The sequence below is a fragment of the Melopsittacus undulatus genome, chromosome 5, assembly GCF_012275295.1.
Source record: "Melopsittacus undulatus isolate bMelUnd1 chromosome 5, bMelUnd1.mat.Z, whole genome shotgun sequence".
Classification (NCBI taxonomy): domain Eukaryota; kingdom Metazoa; phylum Chordata; class Aves; order Psittaciformes; family Psittaculidae; genus Melopsittacus; species Melopsittacus undulatus.
The window spans coordinates 47,766,096-47,778,901 of NC_047531.1; the positions used below are offsets into that span (position 1 = coordinate 47,766,096).

A 12,806-nucleotide genomic window follows, 5' to 3' on the forward strand; every position below is an offset into this window, starting at 1 on the left:
GCTTTGGACTGCTTCTTTTCTCAGAAGAATTCACACAATTTCTGCAATAAAGGCATATTGGCTACACTAATCCTTACTGTCTGAAACACTTCGCAGCACTTCATCCAAGAGTGCGTATGATCTACAGTCCCACTCTTCTTCCCTTAGGCTAGGTGCTTTCTCAAGTTTAGAACTGTCAAAATCCAGTGAAAGATGAATAGAAAACATAATCAGTGTCAACTAAGTCACAGAAAACATGCATGACAGGTTATCTTCACAGGCTGGCTGCAGTCTCACACCTTTGAAGTCCGTATTTTGGAGTTATGTATCTGTCCTAGAGAAACAGACTGCCTATCTTTGGGAGAGAAAGAGAGAATGAGGCTAAAGCAGAAATGTCCAAATCCCAGCTGAAAAGTTGTATCTGACTCTTCAAATATAACTTACTGCTTCCCAAAGACATATTTATGCATAGAGATTGAAGCTTGCATATAGAAAGAATATAACTATAAAACCCCCATAAACTGCTAAGAGAAGTTTTTTAATGTTACATTGCTTGAGACACTGTTTCAGGCTACCAAAGAAATGTGTGAATTTCTCCCAAATCCTAAGGTTGCAATTTCAAAGAAGAGATTTTAAAATGAAATCACATATGTACAGCCCTAATTTGTGCACTCACAGAATAGTTGGCTCATTTATTGTAAAAGCATATGCAAAAAGCTTATCAGAAAACGGAATAAGAGCAATAATTTACAAAGGAACCCTACTTTCTTTTTTCCATATAGAGAGCAAATGCAGCAGGCAGCTTTACCACCTAAAATATTAAGTTACTGGGTAAGGGTCTGATCTTTTCAGCAACTCTTAAGAGGAATGGAAGAAGAACCTTTGGAGAACAAGAATACTGGGTTTTGCAGGTGCTATTTAAAACATACTATGGGCCTTTCTACACAGCAAATTGGACCTGATTAAACTGAAACCAATCCAGAACCAAATCAGAATTTCTTCCAAGCGTGGTGTCGCAGAAAAAGGGAATCTGAGCTACTGGGCTCTGTCACTATTTTTTGTTGGGAAGGTAAGTCTTCCTGGGCACAGAAAGAACTGCAGACTCTATCTAGGACCTCTTCTCTTTATCTGCCTGGCTGTAATTTGGAAGAGGCTGTGCTGGACTGTTATCCTGCAGCAACCTGAAAAAGGAAGCTCTTGCCTTTCCTGCACTGATGTGAAAAAAAAATTCTATTTGCTCTAACAACACCCTGGAGCAAGCAAGTTTATAATGGCCACTTCCAGCCAACTAGTGGGCATTTGAAAATTTCTGGGAAGGCCAGTGGGTCTAAGGTGCTCTGCAAGCTGGGGTTGGGTATGGCGTCAGATTCCTGTAGAGAGTACAGTTTCCCTTCACAGGAGTTTTATTTTTCTTCTGTTTAAGTAATATTTCAAGAAACACACCAGGTTGTCCCAAAGAAAACTTTATAAATTTACTTGGGACTTCTGAGGGAGAAACAAGGAAGGGATTAAACATCAGTTTAAACCCAGTTCTTTTAGAAGAATATTTGGGCAAATGACATGAGACATCCTTTGAATTTTCTGTAACGCTGTCAGGCTGAGGACAAATTGAGAATCACCATATGATATAAACCAATATTTACAGCAGTAGAAGAGCAACAGTATCACTCCAACTTACTTGCCCTTGCTTTCTAGGATGTTCGATTTCCACCGAGTCACAGAACCACAGAATCATAAAATCATTTAGGTTGGAAAAGACATTAAAGATCATCAAGTCCAATTATTAACTTCGCACTGCCAAGTCCACCACTAAACCATGTCACTAAGCGCTACATCTACGTGTCTTCTAAAGACCTGATTCTTATCCATAAAACCTCAATCCTATTGTCACCACCATCAAACTCATTGTTGCCTAATGGGACTGCATCCCCTGATAGAGGCTTGAGAATAAGCTTGTGCTTGGACACATTCATTTCCCTCTCTTACCCAACATACAGGATCACTATTTTGGGCATCTGAGCCTCTCAAGATCCTTGGGCTATGGAACTGTCCCATTAATTCTTTCTTTGTGCATGACTGGAAGATGAGCAGATATAGATGCTGACCAGTTTCTTGCCAGGATTAGAAAACTGTACAGAAGCAGGTGGTCAGACAGAATTAAAAGGACAGACTGACCAACTTACAAAATCATACATTTGGGATCTGTGATATGTATGTTATGAGGGCTGGCACTAGCACAAGAATTCTGCCTCCATGTGTAAGTTAGAGCTTTTCACAGCTCTTACCCGCTTAACAACTTTGCCTTGCTCTATAGAGACTGACGTACACCCACTTTTTAACTTCCAATAATTATCCTGCTCTGTGTTCCTGTATTTTCAGTCTGTATTTTTTCTTCAATCTTAGGCCTGCCTCTGCTCCATATTATTTCTTTAAATAAGTCTTTATGCTTGGTTTCTTTCCCCAAGGGACCTTCATTGAAACTATGGCAGAAAATACAAGTAAGGAGATGATCCCCCTAATAATCTCCATGCAGATTTTGTTACTTTTGACCATGCAGTGCCCAAGTTCAGTTTATACACATTTCTTTACCTGCTACATCATGCTAATACAGCATATTCAGTAAAATATTATTATTCATAGGACAGTAACACACAGTGGGGCAGTACAATAATTACTCCAGCATTACTCCCTAGACATACATATATGTAGATTATGATTGCAAGGTGTATGTTTACATGAAATTCAAGGTTCAGTGTAAGGAATGGCTTGGTGAAGAGTTTGGATCAACACCCAAAGAAGAGGGAAAACTTTATATTTCTTAATGAAGAAAGTTTGTGAATAGTTCAGTTAAGTAAGAAGGTAATTACTTCTGGCCTGCTGAAGGGACAACAGTAAATCCAGAGAAGAGAAAGGAAACAAATGTATATAGAAGCAAGTACTAGAACCCAAGCCTTGACTGTAGAGCTGAAGATAATAGGTCCTGCCCATGAGCTAAGTACAGGCAAAGTCATTTCAGCATGGGGTAAAGTACAGCAAACATGCTGTCTTTTCTTGTCACCTTTCTAATGGAGTGGTGTATTTTGCTTCTGTAAATAAATACTCCCATTTCCTTAGGCTGACTTTGCTCGAGGACAGTCAAGAGAGCTGAGGATATGCATCAAGGTTACACTTTTGAAGGGCTGTACAACTTCAAAGCAGGATACTGGAATGTCTCTGCACTCACGAACACTGCAATACATATTCTGAGGGCAAGAGGAGAACAATAGGGCACATCTGACTCTGAAAAGCTGGCAACACCAGAGCCTGAGAGGATTAAATGTTTTCTGCAGTGTGTCCGCCAGGAAACTGCTCTGGTTTGTGACAGTGTAGTGGGAAACTTTTTTTGCGATTGTCTCCTTATACAGTTACTCTGAAAGTCACTTTTCTTAGTCAAACTATTGAGGAAATTTTCAAGGAGTTGTGTGAAACAGGGATAGGTAAAAAAATTTACTTTAGATGGATTCTTTAAATCTAAAGCCCTTTATCAACTCACTAAGAGGAGTAAGCAGTAACTTCTTTCTATTCACATGTAAAACTCTGCCCCCTCCATCCTCCTCCCTGGTTCAGGTATGATTCTAACTTCATTCATTTTCAGCGGTAACATGGAGAAGTTATATTGAAAGTAACAATTAATTTTCATTACCAAAATGTAATATAAACCAATTCCTTCCAACGACTGAATATCAATAGGTACTTGAATGGCACACCACTACAGATTCCTCATAATTCTTTATCATCTAATTTATTGTCAAGCTCTCACCTGTCCCAAATAATGAGACCAATAAAACACACTACATAGATAATCAGTGTCATCAATCACTCTGTACAGCAAATCACTGAGGAAAGAGCTCACAAATAGAACAATTATATTCAAATACCAAAAACTGAAAAAGTGAAAACATTTAGCAAACCTCAGAGAGCCCTTTACCCCCACTATACTGTTTGCTTTACCGTTTTCCCTCCCCCTCAAATAAAGACAGTAAAAAAAAATCATTAGAATACCTTTGAATTTGTGAAAGACGGCCCATAGCTCAGCAATGTCAGTGGCAAATGTTATGTCTGTGTCGAGGACAATGACTCGCTCAAGATTGGAAGGTAGAGTCTTAGTCAGAACCAACTTCATCAGCCCGTAAATCCCAGAGTAGTGTTTGTTGGGGATCCAAGACACTTCCGACTGACAGGAAAAAGGAAGTGGGAAAGAGGAAGAAAAAAATAATCTTCATTAGAGAGAGGAACTCTTCCTGACACTAGTTTCTTGTAATAGCTGGAGATCACTGAGGTAGAAACAGACATCTAAAATCCTACTTTTAAATTAACTTCAGAAGCTTTACAATATGATAAAGCTGTTAAAAGATTGACAAAGGGTTCTTCAAGGCAACTGCTTTACACAATGTAATTGAAATTAGTTGAGCCTGTCCAACTTGGTATAATCCATTGTGAGTCATCCATGTATCTTGATAAAACTGAAATATATTTTTAAATCAAAATTTCAGGTGTACTGTATCCTGCTTTCATTTTCAAATGGAATAAAAACTTTTGTGTTTAGAATCTTATGACTCAAGTAGAATTAACAAGCTTTTTTTTTTGTTTTTCTTTAATTTCTTACAGATTTGAGGGCAGAATTTCAAAAGGCCAGTCATTTAAAACACTGGGCCAGAAAACTGTGAAACAATTACTTCTTATGAACTCAAATTTTTCCTAAGCCTTACATCTTTAATTTCTAACTACAGACATCACACAAACATGCCCCAAAGTGGAGAAAGTGTAAGAACATTTTTAGCCACATTTTTTATTAGTTATATGTTAAAGAAGCAAACTGAAACACATTTCTTCAGTAATGGCTAAACAAAACATTTCTACAGCTTCTAAAATAAGTTGTGATACTAAACTCAGTATTACATTGTGTTATTGCACTAGAATGTTCCATGAGCTATGCTGAATTTTCTTTCTTTGAGACTCAGGTTCTCAAATACCAAAGATTACTGGGATATAAAAATGGGATATAGAAGTTTTTGTAAAGTTCCTGTTGCCCTGTCTGAAATTCCTCATTTAATGTTTTAACGGGTAAGCACTAAAATACTCAGATTTTAAGTTTTTCCCTGAGTCACGGTCCCATTAACTTCAATTAGCATTTTGTCTGTGGGGGATCTGAGTGAGGCTGATTTCAGGATTTGTCCTGGCATGTTATACTTCAGAAAACATAGGCAGAAAACAACTGCATTCATAAAAAACAGAAGTTTTATTCTGTTGTTTAACTGTCTCATATCTGTTCACTGGTACCGTAAAGTTTTTATGTGAAACATCTTTTTACACAGAACTCATTTCCTCCAAAATCCTTCAAGAAAACCTTTTGATAAGAGATAGGTTCCTAAACATTATTTGGAAGCTGGAAGAGTAGTTGAAGAAAGGCTAATAATAGCTGCTTAGAGACCATTTCTTTTTGAATATAAAGAAACAAGGCAACTGCTGATTTAAGCTGACCTGCTCTTTTCCCTTTACAATGACAAACAGTTGTCTTCTGTATTATCAAGGTTACTGTATCAGGGCAGAAATTTCCCCCACTGCTAAGTTCGTTAAAAAGACTGAGGATAGTAGAGCAAACCTTTAAGGAGAAAGGCAAAATTTCAAGCGGAAAGGCAGGAAAAGCAGCTTATCTTAAAACACCAGAAAGAGCAACCTGAATTGGGAAATTTCAGTTGTTTTTTCGAAAGGCACTGCATCCTGGCAATCCATTGGTGTGTTCCATTGTGTATATAATTAATATGTAATCACTTACATATGGATGGCACTGTCACCTCCACGTGTATCTATTACTTACTTGTGCTTTCTATAGGATTTGCACTGTAAAATGCCAGAATTAATATAAGCAATGATTGCTAGGACTGTGGTATAAACCACTATGAAAGAAATTACAGAGGGAAGTAATACACAGCGTGGTTAATTTATGGGTCTAAAGCACCATTTCATTCTTTCTTGCTTGCTCTCTCTGTAATTTTTATGATGCTTAGAAGAGAGCTTGGGTCTCCCAGACACATGGCAATAATTTGGTGGCCTTCTATGACGGGGCTACAAAAGTGATGGACAGGGGTGGAGCAGCTGATGTCATCTACCTGGACTTGTGGAAAGCATTCGACACTGTCCCACATGACATCCTTGTCTCTAAATTGGAGTGTCATCAATTTGATAGGTGGACCACTCAGTGGATAAATAACTGGCTGGATGGCCGCACGCAAAGAGTTGTGGTCAACGGTTCAATGTCTGGCTGGAGATCAGTAACGAGTGGTGTCCCTCAGGGATCAGTGTTGGGACCAGTCTTATTTAATATTTTTGTCACTGACATGGACAATGGAATTGAGTGTGCCCTCAGCAAGTTTGCCGATGACACCAAGCTGTGTGGTTCTGTTGATACGCTGGAAGGAAGGAATGCCATTCAGAGGGACCTTGACACACTTGTGAGGTGGGCTGATACCAACCTCATGAAGTTTAACCATGCCAAGTGCAAGGTCCTACACCTGGGTCAGAGCAATCCCAGGCACAGCTACAGGTTAGGCAAAAAGGAAATTCATGGTAGTCCTGCGGAGAAGGACTTGGGGGTGTTGGTCAATGAGAAAATGAACATGAGCCGGCTCCAGTGTGCACTCACAGCCCAGAAAGCCAACCGTATCCTGGGCTGCATCAAGAGAAGCATGACGAGCAGGTCAAAGGAGGTGATCCTGTCCCTCTACTCTGCTCTTGTGAGACCTCACTTGGAGTATTGTGTGCAGTTCTGGTGTCCTCAACATAAAAAGGACATGGAACTGTTGGAACAAGTCCAGAGGAGGCCACGAGGATGATCAGGGGACTGGAGCACCTCCCATATGAAGACAGGTTGAGAAAATTGGGGCTGTTCAGCCTGGAGAAGAGAAGGCTGCGTGGAGACCTCAGAGCAGCCTTCCAGTATCTGAAGGGGGCCTACAGGGTTGCTGGGAGGGACTATTCATTAGGGGCTGTAGTGACAGGACAAGAGGTAACAGGTTAAAACTTAAACAGGGGAGGTTTAGATTGAATATAGGGAAGAAATTCTTTACTGTTAGGGTGGTGAGGCACTGGAATGGGTTGCCCAGGGAGGTTGTGAATGTTCCATCCCTGGCAGTGTTCAAGACCAGGTTGGATGAAGCCTTGGGTGATATGGTTTAGTGTGAGGTGTCCCTGCCTATGGCAGGGGGATGGAACTAGATGATCTTGAGGTCCTTTCCAATCCTAACTATTCTATGATTCTATGATTCTATATTAAGTATCTAGTTATATAAAAATAAACCTCAATGCCCCCCCGGAATGTTTCCTGAGTTTGAATCACAGATAATTTCAAATGCACACCCTCAAAACTCCAGTTATTTGTGGTCCTAGTTCTCTCACATGAGGGACCTAGGAATGGACCATCACATTAAGGTGCCAGCATAGCAGAATTTATTCTGCTTCTCCGTACTCTGTATACCATTCTGAATCTGCCACTTCATATTCCTGCAATAGATCAGCCATGGAGATCAGCTCTCTAGTCATACTGACAAGGTAAAAGAGTTAAAGTACTTTTAGAAACTTGAGCTTGCTTTTGTTATTACATATCCCTATGCTACATATTTTGCATGGCATGTCCTTCATTTTATTAGTCCAAACATACTATAGCTCCAGAATAACTCCTAATATGCTTATGCAAATAAGCCTAATAAGGCAGGGGTTCAGATGTTGCATGAATAGCCTGAGACAAGAAGGGAAGGTAAAAGGTGGCTGGAAAAGTATATCATCTTCAAGGAGCCACTACATGTCTCACTGCAGGGAGTAGATCCTTGCCTGGCAGTTCCTTCTGATCTGCCACACAGAAGCCAAAAGCCTACCATCCTGAAGCCTGAAAGGATCACTTCTAAAAATGAAAAGAGCAGTCCCAAATGGTCCACCACAGCTGACAGGCACGTGTTTGATCTGAGCATATGGTGAAGTTCGAACTTTCAATCGGTTAAATATACCTGAAGTTTTATCTCCTCTGATGCAGAGTTGTCTAAGACAGAAAGAGGGGTCCTAATTTGTCCCCAGGGTAATTTCTTCATGGCTTTGCTATTCATGAACAATCTAACCATTTCAAATTCATGCTAAGGAAAACTTACACTAGACAACAGCACTGTGAAGGTTCACTCTCTCTGGGCACTACATAAGGTCTTCCTAAAAGGAATACAAGAACACTGTGGTTGACTAGGTGCTTAGTAGTTAAAAATTGCCCGTTTGAGATAATCAAGGTGGCATAAGCACAAACTCTTGTAAATTCTGCAACCTCCAAGCTGTCCACTTTGGTATAACTGGTAACTATATAACTATAACATTTAGCTATTTCATTTATCTAAATATTGTCTAAACATTTTCTGCAAGTCTTAATACAGTTTTTTCTCTCCAGTGTAGTTAAAATGGCCCATGTATGGAATGTCTGTGAATCATCTGCTTTACAAGCTAGATCAGAGTTGCCTTCAGAGAACAAACATTCATATCCTATAAGATATGGCAGGAACAGAAAAAAAAAAAGTAAAAGAGGAAGGTGAAACAAAATAGTGTGATACACTTTGCCATTTGTATAATTCACAATTCAGCAGAAACAGCACACCTTTTATCTCTGGCTCTCAAGATCTGGATTTTTGTTCATGAGAGGAGTGTAAAGAAAGGCATCTAGCTGGTGCTGACAGTGATTCTTTCAAGTAAGCTAAGTGAAATAATATCTACTCAGTATAGATCTTTCATCAGAATCATCTTTATTCTTTCCATAACTGAAGATTGAAAATACACTAAATTATCTAAATTATTTGGTGCTTCTAGCTCTGAATATAGATATTACATGCCTATGAGTCTGCATGCTGTATACAACTGATCACTCTGGTAAATGCCAGAGAAGCGGTAAGAACAGTCTCCATGACCAGCAATAATTTACCAGCATGTTGTCTTCCATGACTATGCTCTGATTACCTCTGGGAACAGCTGAATAAAACACAGTGGCTGTATGCATCCTAACTCAGCTTTATCACAGTTGCTCCCACTGTATAAATGTTCATTAGAGTTATCAGAAGTGCTGGTTTTAAGGAGTGAAATCTAATAGAGACATATAACTTAAAATCATGCTTCCCTGTTTCTGTGACAGACAGAGGGGAAACAGCAGCTCCTTCTTGGTTGTGAATGAATTGTATACATTCTCAATTATTTTCATTCTTAAAAACACTTGAGTATGGTTGCTCTGAACTCTTCTACAAAGTCATCACAAATACATTCAGCCAGATTCCAACTCTTATGACATACTTTAGGGAATCACAATGACACAGTTTTCCCTGAGTATGCTATTTTTTCCCCACAAACAGGTGATGCAGGAATTTGCCCAGGCTTCCCAGGTGAATACTGACTGCTCTGTAGCTGTAAGCAAAATCTGCACATGGGCAGGTATGTTAAGCCTCTTTGAAAGACTCTTGAGACTCAGCAGAGAGCAAATTTGGAAAACACTACTAACATGAACAGAATGACAGCGGGAACAGTGATCAACAGGAAAGGATGAACAACTTACAGGTGCTGTGTCAGGTCAAAAGTCCATATAACTCAGTAGACAGTATATGACAGTGAATGGTGGCAGGTGCCTACTGAAGAATTTAAAACCAGGGAAATTCTACAGCCATACCACCCACATATATACACTCCCATCCTCTAGCAATCTGTGCCAGATTCTGGAGTTACAGATGGTACTGCTTTTGTTAACAACTTTGGACGGATTTCTCATCTGTGAATTTCATCAATTTTTTATGTAAGTTTTTAGCAAACACAACATCCTGCAGCAGAGTGCCACACCTTATTTACAACTCATGTTTGTTTGGACCCAGCTATAGAGGGAACCTCCTGTGTTTCAGTTTGTGCCCACTGTCCTGTGACCTGCCACTAGGCACCTCTGAAAACAACCTGGCTCTGTCTTCACCTCCCTTCAGGTATTTTTATTCATTAATGAGTTTCCCCCTGAGCATTCTCTTCTCCAGGCTGAACAGTCCCAACTTTTTCAGCCTCTCATTATGTGTGAAGTGCTCCAGTCCCTTAACCATCTTAGTGAACTAGACGTCACTGGACTCCCTCCAGTATGTCCATGTCTCTCTGGTATTGAAGAGCCCAGAACTTGATCAAGCACACTCCAGCTGTGGCCTCAACTGAGTAGCGTGGGAAGATCACCTCCCTCAACCTGCTGGCAATACTTTATTGAATGCAGCCAAGGATATCACCAGCTTTCTTTGTCACAACGGTACATTGCTGGTTCATGTTCAACCTGATATCCACCAGGACCTCCCAGTTCTTTTCCTCCAAGCTGCTTTCCAGCGGGGTGGCCCATGTACTGGTACATGGTGTAGTTCCCAGGTGCAAGACTTCATAGTTCTACTAGTTGAACTTCATGAAGTTTCTGTTAGACCCTCTTGTCTTCCATTTTCTTAATAGAATTACTCACTGTCCCACGGAATATATAGCACCATAGCACCTCCTGAGCTGCAAAAAGTGCTTCTTGTTTAGCGTGGTAAGATGAGGGAGGTTTGGCTGATGAAGTGTTTTCCCTGGCAGCATGTCCTTAAACACTTTACACTGGAAAAATGCAACCTTCAATACTGTATTGATTTTCTCACTACATTCACTGCATCTTCCTAGATGAATCAATAAAAATAATCCTCAGCTATGACATAATATCCCTGTTCTTACTCCAAATAAAAGATACCATTTCTGCTCAGCTAACTTTGCAAAAGCATCACCAAGGCCAGTATCTTGCAAGAGCCTGAAGGTCAGACTGGCTGGGCTAATGCACAAGGCTGAGAAACAGAAAGCCTGGAGTCAGGAGGTGCCACTTGCGTGCACCCCTCTCAGAGGTGGGCTAATAAAAGGGGTCAAACAGAACCAAATCCCACCATCACTCAGACTTAATGGCTGCAGATTCACCATGGTGGGGGGAAAAGCCAGCAGCAAATAGGGGGAGTCAGAAAACAGAAAAGGCTGGGGAAGTTGAAAGGGCAGTCTGTAGGTAATTCTGCCTCCTTTGGGCTTTCACCCAGGTTTTGCTATAAGAAATATCTGGAATCTAGAATACAGTAATTGAAATTGGAGAAATGTTAACTAAGCCTTGCAATGAATGACTTGATGGAAAGGTGGGTTTCCAAAAGTACAGTTTTCCTCACCACTGTTTTTCAGTTTCACACAGGGAGAAGAACTTCATCCTACTATCAATTTTTGCCATACCTCTTCCCACATAAATGAAACCTCAGTCACAATTCCAGTGGCACTAGCACAGATCAGGGTTACTTTCAGGATAATCTTCCCCATTTCACACTGACCATCACTCACGATATTTAAACTCTCTGCAGGGACATGTGGCTGAGCAGGCTCTTGCTTCCAGTAAAGCAGTATCAACATCTTGTTGCTGAGACTGGGTTAACTGAATCATTGAGAAAGGAGGGGGGGCACAGGATAACATTTAAATATGGGTAGCAGTCATGCCTGTCTGTAGCACACTGTATTTCTTTTTTACAAATAATAATAAGGAAAAAAAAAAGGAATCAAAATCACAAGAGAGAGACCAATTCCAAGTGACCAAAGAGTCTGGGACAAAGAAGGTGACTGTCACCTGTAAGGAATGTCAAAAGGAATCTCCTTGCATCTCACCTTTGGAAAATCACTGCCTCTGCTTCATCCTTGTCAGGTATCTAGCAAAAATTAACAGAAGAGCCACACTCAATTGAAAACAGACTAAAAAAATGAAAACAGACTCCTCTTGCTGGATATCTTGCAACTTCAGCCTTGGATTTAATTTTGTCCTGGTGATTCACAGGTTTCTATATTACCCCCTCTCCCCATAACAGGTCCTTACTATTTATATGAATGGTTGTCAAGGAAACCGGGAATCCAGCAAAGCTGGGTAACTTTTCTAGATTCCGAATTTCTGGTGCCTGAGTATTTACAGTAATAATAATTCACACTGAGAAACACCTCTAAGGAGATGCGAATTTACACATTTTTGCTAAAATTATTTTTCTGTTTCTGCTGGCCTTCATGGCTGTTGTTCTTACTCATCACAGAAACCTGGGTGACTTTAATAGAATTCCACCTCATCTCTCACTTTATGAACAGATGATATCTTCCACACATACGTGCAACAAGTCTGGATACAAATAGCAGTGAGCAAAAAGGTTGAGATAGAAATGGATGATTAGCTGAACCTCTAGGTCCTGGATAATGCAGAGCAAATGCAGAAACTGAGAAGCAAGCCACAACTAGAAAGGAAGATTAGATATTAAAAAGGCAGAACAAAAAACCTCCCAAAAAAGCATCAGCATACAGCAAAGAAGAATAACTGCAAATTAATTCTCCTCTCTGTAACAAACTCTGTAATGCAGTCTGACTGATGCTTGTTTTTCTTTTTTGTGGGGTTGTTTTTCTTTCTTCACAAATCTCTCACCAATACACACAGGGCAGACAAGTGGGAAAAACCTGATTTAAGAATGCATCTTCAAAACAACTTCCTTAATAAAAAAATTAACTGAGGGTTCTAAGAGTTAAGACATGCTCTATGTTTGGAACCAACATGCTTTAAATGGATGAGACTGCAGACTGTTACATAAGCGTAATGGATGTTTTTTTGTCTCTGCTATTTAGGTAACAAGACATTCAGCCATACAGCTTCTTCAGAAAAGAAATAAGCACAAAGTAATTCACCTCCTGGATCTTTGAGGATTAGCTCCCTTCCCTTAGTCTTTGGCTGGCTTTTC

General features: G+C 40.0%; 1 protein-coding gene across 3 annotated transcripts in view; it reads right to left on the reverse strand.

Annotated features, from left to right (window-relative positions):
* The window catches only part of LARGE1 (LARGE xylosyl- and glucuronyltransferase 1), a 278,913-nt gene that overhangs the window by 98,065 nt on the left and 168,042 nt on the right, over positions 1-12,806 (reverse strand). For all 3 annotated transcript variants that reach the window (XM_034063061.1, XM_034063062.1, XM_031050097.1), the window contains one exon: positions 4,021-4,192. In XM_034063061.1, the coding sequence (XP_033918952.1) occupies positions 4,021-4,192 (172 nt within the window). The remainder of the gene's footprint in view (positions 1-4,020; positions 4,193-12,806) is intronic.